The sequence below is a fragment of the Phaethon lepturus genome, unplaced genomic scaffold, assembly GCF_000687285.1.
Source record: "Phaethon lepturus isolate BGI_N335 unplaced genomic scaffold, ASM68728v1 scaffold15445, whole genome shotgun sequence".
Classification (NCBI taxonomy): domain Eukaryota; kingdom Metazoa; phylum Chordata; class Aves; order Phaethontiformes; family Phaethontidae; genus Phaethon; species Phaethon lepturus.
In genome coordinates this window covers 88,741-105,439 of record NW_010542900.1, presented here as the reverse complement: position 1 = coordinate 105,439, position 16,699 = coordinate 88,741, and the positions used below count along the sequence as shown (strand labels likewise).

At 39.4% G+C, this 16,699-nt stretch overlaps 1 protein-coding gene across 1 annotated transcript in view; it reads left to right on the top strand.

Moving 5' to 3' along the window:
* Window positions 1–16,699, top strand: part of KIF26B (kinesin family member 26B) — a gene marked incomplete at its 3' end in the record, with an annotated part of 158,517 nt that overhangs the window by 63,266 nt on the left and 78,552 nt on the right. Inside the window, exon 3 of the mRNA XM_010288200.1 lies at window positions 10,186–10,369. Coding sequence (XP_010286502.1) covers window positions 10,186–10,369 — 184 coding nt within the window. The remainder of the gene's footprint in view (window positions 1–10,185; window positions 10,370–16,699) is intronic.

The window sequence follows — 16,699 nt, the reverse complement described above, 5'->3', positions numbered from 1 at the left end:
ATTCCTGCAAGAGGCTGGGCGCATAGGACTTCCCCTGCAAAAAGTAGGATATGAAGACATTTAGTATTGTGTAGAATCGTTTCCTGAATCTCAAGTAGATAGGGATAGAATGTCATATAACAAAGCATTAAAGGTGACTTGGGTGAAATTTTTGTCAATTTTTTCCTCCAGCAACAAATACAAATGTAATTAAAATTAAATTAATTCATTAGCTTCTGCTGATTTAGTTTATGTCTTCCCAGAAAGTAAACAAGAATCAAGAATTTTTTTAATGTGTTTTGGTTATACCCATCAAAAAGAAGTGGTTATTAACTTTTTCCATTTGAAATTGTAGTTTGACATTTGCTTCAATTATATTTAAATTAACGTTCTAAAAATACAAACTTTCATTTTGGAGTGAATAAGTTGCTAAGATTGATGCTAAGTGATTTTGTTGAAACTTTTCAGAGAAAAGATATTTTGAAAGAAAAAATAAAGCATAATATTTTTCTTGCTGTCAGGGTTGCACTAACATTTCTTTCATTGCATCGTTGTATGGTGGCTGGAAGGGACCTCAGAATGTTTCTAGGTGAACCCCCTGCTCAAAGCAGGCTCAGCTTTGAGGTCAGACAGGTTGCCCAGGACTTCATTCATTTGTGTCTTAAACTCCAAGGACAGACTGCACAACCTTGCTTGGTTGTCCTCAGGGTGAAAAAACTTTTCCTTATATGCTGTCCAGACCTCTCTTGTTTAAACATACATTTGTCAGCTCTTGATCTTCTACGGCCCAGTTTGAAGGTCTTGTTATCGTGGTACCTTCCTCATAGGTACTGGGGGGATGCTGCTAGGCAATTCCAAAACCACCGTAACTATTCGTGTGAATCCGCTAATGAGATCAAGATTAAATTACTATTTGCCACTCTTCATTAATTTCTTTATGCTTCAGCATATCCCTGTGAAGGTGGGATCATAACATTTTCCTTTTGTTTTGTCTGTTTTCCTTATAGGCTGTTGGGGCTGGACTGATTTTAGCATGTGTGCAGTTTTTAAGACGAGGACCTCAGTCCTGAACCTTAGCATATTATACATAGTAATGGTGATACTCTCCAGTAGCTGAAAACAATTTGTCTCAAAGAATTATCACTATCTCATGGTAGCGACTTAAATAAGTACAAGGCAAGACTTACAGGAGCTCTTAGAGGAAATATTTTTGACTGTGACAGGAGATTGCTTGTCAGAGCTGGGCTTAAGTGCATTGAATTTCAGTGCATCTGTGTTGTCAGAATAGTTTACCATTTGTATGCTGGTGTTATTTTAGATGTGCTGACCTCCAAAATATTGATGAGGCAGAAAGTCCTGTAAAGCTTACCTGCCTTTTGGCCTTTTTATGTATCTGTTTAATTGTTCTGCCAACCGGAAAGTTAACAATGACAAAATGGACTGTGAATCTGTGTGCTGGCTGCTTTTCCTCCTGGTGTTATGAGAGGCTTTTGCTGAACGGGACAAAGATGAAGCAAAACAGCTTTCCACACAGTGTGTGGTCAGGCTTTGGCATCCAAGGTAATAGTATCACTGTAATTGTATAGGATCCATAAAACTAACAGTTAAATAAATTGTTTTATATGATTTTAAGGACTGTTATTAAATGGCCAGCGGTTTGTGGGGCTCTTATTGCAACGCTTCCGTTAGGCACGTTTTTGAGTTGTCATAACTGTCATTACTTCTTGCTCATGAGGAGAGTCAGCTAGGGGTTGGCTAAGCAGGAGTCCTGTCCCATGGTTTGAAATTTGCTGGGTTGTCTCAGACATGGGGAAAATCTGTTTGCCAGCCACCCCTGATGGTACTTTTGGGAGAAGACAGTGTAACTGTGCATCCATGCCCCTAATTGTTTCCAGCTAACACTTGAAGACTGACAGATCTGCACGTGTTTCTTGTTTTACACAGTAACAGTACAAATATAAAACAGTGCACGTCTCCATTCGTATTACTTAGTGGCAATGCTGGCATCTCATGATCTAAATTTTTAGTATATACAGGTAATACTTCTTAAGACCCAAAGCTTGAGCTGCAATGAGCCTGTTTCTGACCTCCCCTGGAAAGATATTAGTGCTCTTGCCCTCAGCTCTGTGTGATTGACATTAAGGCTACTCTGGTCTGTGGTTGTCAGTCTCCCGCCTATGCAGTTTTCCCATGGGACTTGAAGATGCATTGCCAAGTAACCATGGCAGTAATTGGTAAGTGCTTACATTTGAATTCATTTGAGTTATAGTCAATGTAGCTAGTTTTCTTCCCATATTAAACTAGTGCTAAACATCTGATTTTATTTTATCCAAGTATGATGGTTCAGCTTGCTTCATGCATTAAGCATGCAGTGACACATATTCAACTCATCCTCCAAGCTTTCCATGAACGAGATAATGCTGTGAGCACTGTCATCTATCTGACTATCATTTTTTGTAAAAGCATTCTTCAGAGAGAAAAATAAGCTAGATTAATAATAAAAACAACCTCTAGGCACTCTTTAAAAAAATTGACTAGTGATTTGTATTTTGCGTTTAAGTGCTGAACATTTTCTTAGAGTGGGGTCCTTCTGCTGGTCACCAAAATAACTCTTTTCTCTAAAAATGCAAGTTGATTATGTGTGTCTGCAGTCAATAACACAGCAGGAAAGGTGAATCTGGTAATTTTTATAGTGTGGTGACCTGCACGAGTAATGTCCAAAATTTAGGAATAGTACTAAGAGGAGAAAAAGAAATGGAAAGGAAAGAAAGCAGAAATGATCTTTCTTTAGCTAAATGTATCAAGCTATTGCATCAAGGTGTAGTTTTCTTGATGGGTACTACTGAAGAACGAGGGTATGATTTCATGTAAAAATTCCAAATGTGATAGTTCATTTGATTTGTTACTTTTTCGGCCAACATTATCTCTATGCATGAGAGCTAATTAATGATGCTGTTGCCAAAGACAGAAGGACATCTGTCACTGAATCATGGGTTTTCAGGTAAAAAGAACTTTACCAGAATACAGTGATACCTGGTGAAAAGAATCTTGTGGATCGAACAGTAGTGACATGAGTGGTTTGTTTTGTATCTTGTCATAGCCTTCTCTAAAACTGGGAGTTTCACCCAAATAACAGCTGTGTAGAATATGAGCCCTCTGTCCTGCAATATATACTTGTGTGGGACTTTGAGCGTCTCATTAAGCTATTGGTCTTCAAGCACATTCATCATCTTCATTTTGGTGCAACCTAGGAGCAGCTCTGCTGCCAGTGATTTACACAAAATTGAACTTGATATAAAAGCAAGTCTGAGCAGTTAATTTCTCTAAGATTGTCTGTGTGCAACAAGCCTCAGGTTGTATAAGACCTGTCCTGAATAAAGTTCAAAGCCCTATTTTGAGTCTGTTAGAATTAAGTTAAAAATAATGAGTTTCTGGACAGTTACGATACAGTTCCAGGGGAAAGCACAGTCACTAAGGCACTGTGTCCAAAACATCTGAATTAACCACCCAAGAAGTGAAAGATTGCAGCCTGGGACAGTTTTATTGTTGCTATGAAATTGAATGCATACATAAAAATAAAGAGAACAATAAGGGGCAAGTGTTTACTGGGCATTAGAGGGATGTTTATTATACCTTCTACAGCATAAGCAGAAAGCTCAAATTATCTCCAGATTTTAAAGGCATTGTAAAATAATTAAACACAACTACTAAGAATCTTACTGGAACTACACATCCAGGAAATGTTCCTCTGAGATTTTCTTAATTCATTCTTTACATGTCTTACTAGGCTGCAACACCACAGCCCTGGGTTTGGCCACACAGAGAATTAAAGCGAAGTAAAGTTGCCCTGATTCTTGTTCATAGCTCATAAGTCCTGTTGTAAGGCAGGGAATGTGGGCTGGGAAGGGACATGGCAAGCCAACTGCACAATTTGTTGCTGGTTTTTTGCTTTTAGTCGGGATGAAAAAAACTGTTCTATGTAGAGGTACGAGAGGAAGCCCTTGGAGGTTGTTCTCGCTCTGCCATGGAGCATACTTCTCAGGTTGTATCCCTGGTTTGCAGATGGTGGAGTGGCAACCTGGCCCCTTGCAGCAGAGCACGGCTGTTAGCTCGTTGGTTAAACACCCTGTAAAGCATCTCTGTACTCTTTGCTTTAGAAGATGCAAAAAAAGGCATGGCGCAAAGGGAGCCATGGTTCCTGACCAGATCATTGCCCTCCAAATAGATAGATGACATTTTGCATTAAACCACATTTAGTACCATGTGCCTCAGATTTTAAGGTCAGGGAGGTTCTTGCCATAGTCATTCAGGAATATTAGCCATGTCAAGTAAGTATGATTTAGAGCACCCTTTGGCACGAGCCAGTTCAGGTGGTTAAAGTGGTAGCAGCAAAGCCAAAATGAATGTGAGGAAAGAAGCGGGGAAGGGAAAGGAAGTATGCAGACAGGGCAGTGGTGGGTATGGGGCCTCCCATTTCGGTGGTAGTGCTCAGGTCAACCTGGCTGTAATGTCACCTTAGTAGCCTGCATCACCTATACAGACGATTGGGAGAAAGGGAGTCACTTTTGGTGATTCAGAGAAGCTAGGCTAGATCCCTATAATTAGAAAATGTGAACATCCCATTTAGTGCCCTGTGTCCAGTTTGTATAGGCAGCATATAAATGATGTAATTCAGTAACTAAAGATCCTCGAGAAGAAGGAACTGTTGAGTGACCCTGTGTGACCGAAAATCAAGACTGACTTTTCTCATAGGAAAAAAAGCCTGCATGATTGTAATTTTGCTATATCCCATTGGTTTTTACCTTACAGCTAGATAGGGACCTATATAATGTGATGACTCATTTTATATAAACATATTTGCCCAAAACAGAAAATACATCGTGAACCCATATTTGCAAACATTTCAGTTGGAAATAATGAAAACTAATGGCAGGCTTCCAGTATATTTTTGTTTGACATTCCATCAGTTAACTAAAATACTGTGCAGACTACATTTTACTAGGTGACAGTCAAGAATTTCTACTTTTACTACAGAAAGAATTATGGCTGATGTTTAAAAAAAAAAATATTGGTAGGGCTTTTGTGTTGAAGGTGAGGCTGGGCAATGATGTCTTTTACTTCTAGGTGCCCAAATTGAGACCATAGGATATGAATGTTTCACGCTGGGTAACCAACAGTGTTGGTCACAAATATAGGTGTATTTTATAATGAGTGATGTACCTGCACAAATATGCTTAGGAAGTTTGTTCTGGCGACTGATTTCCAAGCTAAACTTCCATCTATTTTCCAACCCAGCACTAAGGTACAGCAGGAAAAGCAGTTTTGGTTACGTAAAGATAGTGTTTTAATTACTAGGGAAGATCATTAATCTCCTTTGGGCTTGTCCAACCAGTGCATCCTCTGGTAAGCTTTCCCTTGCACAGATAAATTTCATACCTTACTCCTTGAACGGTGAACCCAACAGAGAGTAGCTATCTTATAAAATGAAATTTCTGCCTCCAAATAAAGAAGAAAAATAGATTTTTAATTTTAAAGAAAATTGCGAATATTTACATTAAATTTAGCTAGTACATGACTGTTTAGCCTCCACAGCTTCAGAGCCATTTTCTCTGGGGAAAATATGATATGAAAGCGAGCATATTTTCAATTTTTATTTTGACACAGAAACTGATATACCAGCTCACTGGCCCCTATGATCTGGAATTCTGTTTCCAAGGGTGATAAGTACTGGATGCATCATAGTGTAATATGAAAATCCAATAATGAATAATTATACAGAGATATGCACCTAACAAAATTTCTTCAGATGTCAATGGTGAAGGGGCATGTCAGGTACTGAACCATGGGAGACAGTGTTACTTATCAACAATGATCTTTGCTGACATAAGTGTGAATAATATTTTAATTATTCACTTAAATGTCTAATCCCCTTCTGAATCTAATGAACCTGTTGGCCTTACTGACCTCTACTTTGACAGTGAGTCCTAAAGTTTTAATTTTTCCTTGGATGATATGTTTGTGAAAAAATAGTTTCTTTTATCAAGCTAAATAGGTGTCCCTTGAATTTTATTAGCAGTGTCTGTTTTCTTACTTAAGCGAGAGGAAGCAATTATGCCATGAGTTGGCATAGCCAGGCTCACTGAGTTCATGATCTTATATGAACTTATGACAATTGAGGTCTCAGTCTGCTCTATTTGAGCTGGAGGCATGCGAACATTATGTATTGTATGTGAGCATTATGTATTAGGGAGACTTTATTTATTGTTATTTTCTTGAAGTGCTGTATCACACAGTTTTGGTTTGGTTTGTGGGTTTTTTTGTGATTGTGCTTTTTTCTCACCTGACTATTGCTTAGTAACAAGAGGATACATGGATTTGTCCTCAGTTTTTCGAGTTGCTTTTTGTGAGCAGCGAAAATTAATTTAGAAATCATTAATTTTCAAACTGTTCCTTCCACAGTGTTTCCTTATGTATGTTATACTGTAACCATTACCCAGTGACTTCTCTAAGCAAGGTATTTACAGAACTTTTCATAATGCCTTTTATTTTGTCTAAAGAGTTTCATCAACTGTACTCTTGTATTGCTTGCAAGTAGTATGAATAACTTTCTTAGCAAAGATCTTTGCATCACCCCTAGCAGTGCCTTTGTTCTGTGTTAAAAAAGGATTATTTAATTGATTTCTGTTCATTTATTGCTCTAGATGAGTTTCCAAAGAGCATACTTTGCCCCTCATGGCTCAGAATTACCAGTGCCTCAGCTGGTTTACTTCCATTTCTTCAATGAATCCCACAGAGGATCTTCAACTTTCCAAAAGTTCATATCAGTCATGCAATGGCTTCCAGCGTAGGGGAGTTAGCTCTGCAATGAGTGTTAGAAAATCCCAGCCTGCCCATGGAGTTTTAAGGCAAAAAAAAATAATCACCATTTCTGCATAAGTAGGAGGTGAAAAGCATTCTGACTGCCCAAAAGTATACCTTATTGAACTTGTATTTTAAAAAACAAAAAGCAGAGAATGTCCTTTCAAGAAATTACCTCAGTCATTGCTATGGATCAGTTCATAAGTCATTCAAAGCAGTTCCCCTTTCCTGCCAGCAATCCATCAGTTTTATTTGGATTGAACTTTAATCAGCTTTCTAACACCCCTTCTGCAATCTTAGATCTTGATCTTGTGATTATTTCCTCTGCCACAAATCTTGTAAGCTTTCAAAAAGTCTCCAGCTGCTTGTTTACGTCGGAACTCTCAGGAAAAATAATCCATGTTAACTGAAGGTGCGAATCCAAAGTACATTCATTAAACTGGATTAAATCTGCGTTACTTTGGAAGATAATTCAGTAAAACGACATTAAAGACACTTCTGTTGTGATTGAGAGTATTCACACAGTGATCTAATGCAGTTTAAATTATGCACTTCAAAAATTTAATTTGGATCGAGTTTCTTGTATGTCTTATATGTGGACACAATCCCTACCGCAGCCATACCGCACACAGCGGTGAAGTGGTTTGCATTGCACTGGAGCCCGCTGCGCACCCCTGCATAGTTCATAGCTGATATCACTTGGCTCAAGTGGGATGTAATGTAACTTGGAGTATGATCAGCTTGTTGTCAATACATAAAGGCATGCTGCCATCATTACCATTACTGCAGTAAGTATGCATAGTCTCAAGTGGAAACCAGCATCCTATTATACTAGATATTAAATGAAAACAAATTAGCTGTCTCCTGTAAGAGAGCAGAGTCTAAACAGCTGCTGGCTGGGCTGGGCAGGCTGTGAGCCTCAACAGCATTGGGTCCCCCAAGGTCTAGCCTGGTGCTTTGCTTGAGAAGTCTGGCAGTCCAGAGAGTCTGCATGGGAGAGCCAGGCATCTGACTTGCCTTGAAAAGTAAAATGTGAGAATTTCTAACCTCCTATGCTAGATCACAGGGCCAAATCAACTTCAGCTTGCATGACCAACTGTCTTCAGAGCAATGCTAGCCACCCAAGCTGAATGATTTTTCTTACGCAAATGTGCTCACAAGAAAGCCACACTGTACATGTTTGTGTTATATTGCAGTCTACATCTCATTAAAAAACCCTTCTCTTCCCAGTTAAGTGCTCTGGAAATTACCTGAGGCTTATTGCCTTTTTGATCCCCTTCAAAATCCAGTCAAGTCTGATAGGGCTTGTAAATGATTTTCTAGCCTTCCATGCATTGATTTTCGCTCCTTGAGGGAAAAAAGAAAACCCCATGAAGCTGTGAGATATAGTTCATTGCTTTTTCATACATTTTGCCAGTTGCAGGCCAAAAATGTAAAGGAAAATGCAGGTTCTTCCATTTCAATGCAATCTCAAAGGTTATAACTTTCCAACTAGAATACAGTTCCAAGGTTTTGAAAAGGCCAAGTACCTCCAACAATGCTTTTTCTTTAAGAAAATGCCAGCTATGGGCTTGGTTGGGTCAAAAAGTGGTTTGTATTACACTATCAGCTTTGTAAAAGGAACTTTAAATGCTGGAGAAGCATTTAGTGGCAAGAGGGATAATGGCTCTGTCAGTCAACTTAGAAAAAGTTTTTTAGGAAATGTATTTTCACCCGAGGTGAGACAATGAGACCAGATAAATGACCAGAGTGCGTGGAGCCACTGCCTATATTTAAGACTGGACTATTGAGCTTGACCACAGGAGTAAATTTTTCAGTATGTTTGGCCAACATTTGTATTTTCAGTTGATGCACATAGTGCAAGATTTTGCTTAAAATAATTTTATAGTGAAGCTGAGACATACAGAAAATCTTGATTCAGCATGGACAACTTCATAAAAGCATTAGTGATGGACAGTGTGGAAGCTGAAATCATTGAATCCTCTCAAACCATTGAAATGTTGCTAGGAAAAGAAAAATTTGGTGCTTTTTGCTTTGGTTTTGACCAACACATTTTGATTATGTTTTCTATAAAAAAAAAAAAGCAGACTTTTAAAAGAGAGGGCCAGGTTGTGAACTGCGGTCTGTAGGCCAGAGGGAAGGGGAAGAACAAGGACAAGGAGATGGTACAGAAACTTCTGAGTCATAATTCTGTGTCAGGTCAATTAAAATATATTTTATTAATTAAATTTCTTTTATTAAAAACTAATCTACCTGGAATGGCTTTGCACTTGCCATAGGCTAAAAGAATACATACTGGTAAGAGGAGCTACTGTCAGCACAGACTACTTTTATACCTATCTTAAGTCACTTAAGTCAATTTGTCTGCCAAAGTAAACAACATGAAAGTAGCCTCATGAATTGTTATATCCATGTCTCCTTTGAGATGGTGCTCCAGCTGACCCGTTCCATTTTAAGTGCTTGTTTTACAGAAGGGAAACCGTGGGGCAGCATGATTAAGATTAACGTTATCCCTGAGCAGTGCAGAATGCACAAGTGTTGAAACAAAGGCTAAATGTTGAATTGTCTCTCAAAAGAAAACATTTTGCAAAACAAAAGTACTGAATCTTTCTGTTCCAGAAAAGCTTAGCTTTTTAATCAGAGTCTATACAAACTTCAGCATTCTTATCTAAGAATACTGTAGTATTAAAGACAGTCTTCATTCTTTTCTCTGCTTAGTGGTTAGTGCAGCTGTAGTTGGTATGATTGTCTTCATCTCATTGCAAACAGTAATATTTTCATTGGTCACCATTTGTGCAGTTTTTAGACTGGCTTATGTTTTAAGAGTTGATAAAAATTTAAAACAGCTAGTGCAAGGCTTCTTACATCTCAGCAAATTCACCTAAGCATTTAATACTAATTAACCTAACCGTGGCTGCTTACATCCAAATGTTACACAAGTATTCATTTTCTAATTACAGTCTTATGAATGACACACAATTCTGTGTGAACTATTTGGTAACTGAACTTAATTTTAGAACAGAAATTGCCATATAGCTCATTGATTTAATTGGAGGTTTTGGAGCCTTCTTGCAGACTGATTTGTTTCAACAAATGAGATAGTGACAGAGGCCTGATTGTGACCCTGCTTAATGCAGACTGTGTAAATTTGGAGCAACTTTGTGAAGTCAGTGGCGTTAAACTACTAATAATGAGTGAAGAACCAGAATTATGAAGCTGTTGGGATCAATGAGGTAAAAATGAGATCTTACATAAATAGTAACCTGATAAATACCTTTATTCATTCTTGACTGCTTATGTTGATGGGTTTGGATTTCTTTTAGCTTACTCTTGTCATTTTTCCTACAGAGCTGCTCAGAAACTGAACCTGTCTTCCAAAAAGAAGAAGCACAGGCCTTCTGCATCACCTGTTCCTGAATCTCCTCTCTTCTCTACCAGCTTCAGCAGTATCCTTCAGACTTCCCCACCTCCTGCACCACCATGTTTGTTAAGGGCAATCAGCAAAGTGAAAGACACCCCTGGTTTGGGCAAGGTAGGCCTTGCGAGTATCATTAAAACACTTGTTTTCTTTGGGAGAAGATCACATAAAACATTGAGGGAACTGGAAGACCATGTCCTTACGGCAGTTGGTCCCTGAACACGTGTACAAAGGCCTAACAACGTAAGTTACTTAATGCAAGTGAACTTCTAATAAAGTTGAAGTTGACTTGAACACAGCCAGACCTACCTGTGCAGTGGTAATACATTTCAAGGCCCAGCTTCACTAAACGCACCTGCACTGGGACCACAGTAGTATAGGCTGAGATAATGTCCATTCTGCTAGGGTTTCTGGAGCAGCTCATCTCTGGCCCTGTTTAAACTGTGTAGCAGTTGCTTTCTGTGGCATATTCTGGGCTCCTGACCCCCTTGCTGTCCAGGCTGGTGTCTTGGCTGGACACAGTGTAATTTGCTTCTGGCTCATATTTCCTGACTTTCCTTCCAGTAGAGTCGGGACAAGGCTGGGCCATGTACCTGAACAAAGCCTATGCTAATAATGATGAATTGCTCCTTTTTCCTTCTGTCATGTTATTTCCGCCTGTTCTGCATAATCATACCCTCTTGCGATGCTGTTTAAGTGCATACTTATAATGGAAAATGGTTGAGGCTATATGAAGCCTATAATGAAGAAGGTGGCTATATAGTTTGCTGTTGCTTTGTTGTCTGAATGGCCTTTCCTTTTTCCCTGTCACAAACGGAAAGCATAGGAGTACATGTGTGCAGCTGCTGAGGACAGCAGTTTGCTTTAATCAAGGTAGTCTTTTATGTAAGCATCTGTGTGCGTAGCTTTTCCATATTCATTGACTACTAAGCAGTGACAATGAATTTGGTGAAAATCTTCGTGTTTAGAAGAGAAATTGTAATACATGATCTAGCAGTGCTGAACATAGGATGGGCTTCAGAATTTTCATTGCTGATTTTGGATACTCAGTTTCTTACATTGTGCAGTTCCTTTTTTTTTCTTTTCCAAAGAACAATGCTATTACTTTCACGGATGACTTAAAGCCTGTTTGCACAGGGATTCCCTCCACATAAGGCTCCCTTCCTTTCCTCTGGCCTGGTAGGTGATTGCTGATTTTGGATACTCAGTTTCTTACATTGTGCAGTTCCTTTTTTTTTCTTTTCCAAAGAACAATGCTATTACTTTCACGGATGACTTAAAGCCTGTTTGCACAGGGATTCCCTCCACATAAGGCTACCTTCCTTTCCTCTAGCCTGGTAGGTCAGAAGAAAGGTACAAATCTGTCATGATCTTATAAAAGTAGTGATGCGTACTCTGACTTTAGTGGCAGGAAGAGCAAGCTTGAACCTGTTCTTTGTTGTAAGAAGCTGCTATGGAAAATATTTAAAATAGAAGCCATCCTCTCAGGATTCTTACTTTTCTGTGCTTGGGACAGGTTATATCTGAATAAAAAAAAAAATTCCAAGGAGGAGTAATGGAGGATGTGTTCATGAAAACAAGGGACTAATTTCCCTTGTTGAACTGTGTGGGCATTTTTCCTATCTGTTTTCACCCTTCCCAAGAAAAGGGTCTACACATACACAGGCACACATAGGTCTATCAAAACACTGCAAGCTTCATCTGAACCTTTCTTCCTCCTCTAATCATTGGTTTCCAGTGGACAGGGTTTGGGAAACAGTTTTGCAATGTGCCCAAACAGACCTATGACTTGCTTCTCTGTCAACACCATGTACCAGAACAGGCTCCAGGCTTTCCAGCTGTGCAAGTAAAACTGAAATTTTGTAGTCCAGCCAATCAAGGAGGATATTTCTTTTCAGCTTAGACTTACCATCCTGTAGCTATCAGAGTATAAGAGAAATAACTAAGAGGTTTTAAAAAATGTTTTAATGCATCCTTCTCCAATGTAGAAAACCAACTTAGGTAAATTTATGTAATCAAGATAGTGAAAATTCTTTTTTTTCCCCATGACGTTTCTATTAGCAAAAAAATGTCCAACCTGCAGTTTCTGGAATCGACTTTAATTTTTCACCGCTTTGGTTTCTTCTAGGGGTCATCCTATAATTACGACCTAGAGCTCATATACTTTCATCAAAATTTCCCACCAGTTTACCTCAGTAGCAAAATTTTCATTTTAATATGTCAGAAATAGATGCGAGGCATAGTAAGTTGATAACTGCAGTCTAACAATGTAATTCATCCATCAGGCTGGGAAACTTCACATGGGGTAACCTTTGCTTTTAATTTTTGTTTGCTTTGTTTATATATGTTCTGTTCATTTCGGTTGGCATATGTTTTGATAGGAACATGCTAGAAACTATGTTACTTTTCTCAGCATTTTCTCTCATTTAGTGTTTTCTGTAAGGATATAAATCTATAAAATATGGACCCGTGTGGAGGAAGTGGGTTCAGGGAAGCCAAATGTTATTTTCAGTCACTTAGTGTTTTTTCTGGTTTGTCTTTAGTGTTTTACCAGCAATCCCAGTGTGATAAAACTCTGTTTCACTTCGGGTTTGAGTGGGCTGGGCAATTTCTAACATGACTGTTACTGGAAGCTCTGGTTCGCCAGAACTGGAAGGCTGGCACTTGCCAAGGACTCCGGATTCCTGAGACCCCTGGGGACAGCTGCGCACAGAGTGCCCTGGGACTGGCTTCCTGGAAGGCAGGGTCTTTGCTATAGGGCTGGGAGCCCCAGCACAGACGCTGAATGTTGCTGGCTTGGTGTCAGCCTGAGAGCTGTCAGTTTGCCAGGTAGGAGGGTATCCAAGACGCTGCAGGATAGGAAGTCAGGTACTTCAAAGCTTAGACTTTGAGGTTAAATTTCATTTCACAGCTTTCTAAAATGAACTTGCCACCAAACAATTGCTGTTTTATATTTTCATTTCTACTAGAAATTTCAAAGATTCTACTTCTCATTGTAAAATTGATGACAATGATTTATTTAAAATTGTAGAGTTCCTCAGCTGTCATGTGCAGGCATATAACTGTTGTGAGTTAGACTAGGAGGATTTGCCTGTCAGCACCATATTTAAAAGTTAATTAGCAGCTCAGTATGGATATGGGTACAACTGAAGAGTCTAAACTGACTAATTCAGAAGAGAATTAGAGAGTATATATTTACGTTGCATGCTTCACACCTTGCTTACAAAAGGCCTTGCAAATCAAACTGTAGCATCCTGGAATTTGGAAGAAGTATTATTTGAAAGCTAAAGTGCAGCCTCACAGAAGGAGGAAGATGATAGCCATAATGTTGGGACTGCATAATCACCATTTTACTTCGATGTTAGATACACCATTGACCCTAGCAGAAGTACAGCAGTGTCAAAGTGAAATAAAGTAGTAAAGGATCAGGTTCTTTGTTGCAGTCATTTCCAAAAAGCTGTCCCTGAAGTAAAAGAAAAGGTTTGTGACCATGTTGCAAATCTATTAACAGTGGTGCTTGTATGGGTCATACTATACACATGTGCTTTAGGTTTGCATTTGCTGGCAGAGGGAGCTGACCCCACGTGGTAGTGTGGTATCTCCACAGTAGTTTCCTGAGAGCAGAGAGTTCTTTTTTGGGCTGAGCGACAGTCTTGCTCCGTAAACTGCCACAGCCTGAGCGTCACTTTTTCTTCTCTCCCTGCTGTCTTTGAATCATCATATTCTGAGTGTGGCAGATTGCTTTTGACGGGTTTACACACAGAGAGTGTGCCACTGTCCTGTACATGCAGTTTCCCCAAGTCCCATCATTTTCTGGAACATGCTCCCTAAGTCTGTTTTGTCCTTTCTGACAATGGGCCAAGAAACAGAGCAAAACAGCTTTCCATGAAGAAATAATGAATTATTCCATGACTGCACTTAGATTAACTAGTGTAAGGACATTCTAGTAAGGTTTGCTTAGATTTGTTCCCCAATCTGCTTCTGTCCTCCTTCCCCTGCCTCCATTTTCTGTCAAACAAAACCAAAACTAAACCAATACTTTTGATGAAAATCCAAAATTCTTTCTGTGAAAGATGTTGTTTTGCTTAATCCTGCATTACCCATGAAAAATAGCTGGTATGAAAAATTTTCTGCCAGCCTTAATAAATAGGTTGTTTTCAGGTGGCAGAGGATTTAGGATGAATGGATCTGGTCTCTGTGCTTCCTTTCATTTATTATTTTTCTGTGTGTAGTCTTATAAAATTCTGTCACTGAGAGGTATTTGTTATGTTTAGACAGAGATTAGTTTGCTTTTCCTTATATATTATTTTTTGGTGTGATTTGTTGTTGGTTGGTAATTATTAATCTGAAAATAAAATAGCAATGTTTGTGCATTAAAATGATCCTTATGCAAAAGGTTTCTACCAGGGAGAAAGAAGTCGTCATTGAACCTTCTTTGGGAAGGTTTCAACCTATTAGCAACATGGACTGTAATTCGTGATATTGTGTTTACTTTCAATTTTTCTGTAGCACCAGGACTCCGACTTGCAGAGCTCAGTGCCATTTCGCTAAATAATGTTTAAATTCAGATCAAAAAAATCCGTTTCTGTCCCAGAGCACTTATGATCTCAGTGTAGGGAGGAAGACCAGACAGACAGAGAGACAGGAAGCAAGAAGAAACAATGAGGTATTATCGGTCATCTTGATAGTGGTGTCCTCAACCCATCAGCAGTCTAATATTAGATGCCCCATGTCAAGCTTTGGTAGGTGTTGTAGAAGAGGAGATTATTAAAATCTTTGAAGAGGGAGTAATAGGTTACACTGCAGATGCTTCTGAGGAGCCCTTTCCAAGTGTGTAGGGCAGGGTAGGAAGCAGCACAGAGAGGGGTTTTTGAGAGTCTGGTAAGTGAGTGAGAGAAGCGGGAGCCGGTCTCCTGGCAGCGGCTGAGTGTGGAGCCTGGCTGGGAATGGCTGTGAATGGGAGCCAAGCCATGGCCAAATGCCAGGGATGCCTGCAAAATGATGGTAGGAGATCAGCGGTGTGATACCTGAGTCATGCACCTTTCTCCTGAGGATCTGTGTCACACACTAAAGAAGGTTCAGTTAGAAATATTTTTTTAGTGCCTGGCTGTAAGAACTTAGTCCTCCATTAAAGCACAATATTTGATTGAAATAAGCCTAAAATCTACTATTCACTTTGCATTAGTCTGCAGCTTACCTTTTCCTCACACTGATTTGCATAAAATGCTATCTAGAAGCATGAGAAAGGTTTTGTCTGACCTGAAAGTGCCTCCACAAAAACAGCAGAGGATTTCTGGAGACTCTCAGTTGTGTCATTCCTTTGACTTTTTGTGAACGTCTCTGGGAGCTGGTATCTATTTTCCCGAGCTCTGCAGAAGGTTCCTACTGTAAAGGCTAGCTGGTGAGTACCTTGTTCGGTGAAGGAGAACCCATTTGTGTGGGAAGTGTGATACTCCTTGTCTCTTTGGAGGCAGGAGGTCCACAAAGGCAGAATACCACTGATGATTAATGGGCAGAGTCTTATGTCTTTGGCCTAAAAAAGGCAGTGTTAGTATCAGTGTTAAAAATCATAAGATGGTCTTATGTCATACCATCCCACTTTGTATATTGATCATAAAACACGCTACTATCCTTTTGATCCAAGTGGCTAGTCAAGATGCAGTGCTTTGCAGTAGATTATGAAGGGAATGGGTCAGGTGTTGTTAATGCAATTCAGTTCCTTTACAAGGAAATACAAAATCTTGAATGCCAACAGAGAGAAGCCACCAAAGGCAATTTTCCTTCTTACTCCACCAAGTCCTTTCAGCTAGGACTTCAGTGTCTCATTTCTTCCTCGGTTCAAGGGCATTTCTTTGTCCTACAGTACCAACATTTGTTCAAGTTTTTCTTCTCCTTGTTCTTTCTGTCCCTGCTTCCCCACTTGTGCTGTTTCTTGTTTGTATGCCAAAAGTAACAGTGAAGAAAGCCCTGCTGCCCAAGCAGTTCAGGTTTCAGAATAGATTCAGAACTGTCTTTTGGCAGAAACAGAATCACAGAATCACTAAGGTTGGAAAGGACCTTCAAGATCATCAAGTCCAACCATTAATCCAGCTCCACCATGTCCCCTAAACCATGTGCTGAAGCGCCACATCCACATGATTTTTGAACACTTCCAGAGATGGTGACTCCACCACTTCCCTGGGCAGCCTGTTCCAATGCTTGACTGCCAGAAGTGTATGCCAATGCTTTGGGTTTGCAAACTGATAGCGTTTCAGCTATCCACTGCCTTAAAATAGTTTATTGGACTTTTCACTAACTAGGGCAACAATTATTGCATTGGCCTTGACATGCTTTAATCCAAGGTATAACACATTATCCTGTGTTAATAATGAGTAAGTATTCTATTGGCTATAGCCTATATGAATCATGATTTGGATAGTCTTTGTCAAAAGATGTTTTCAACAG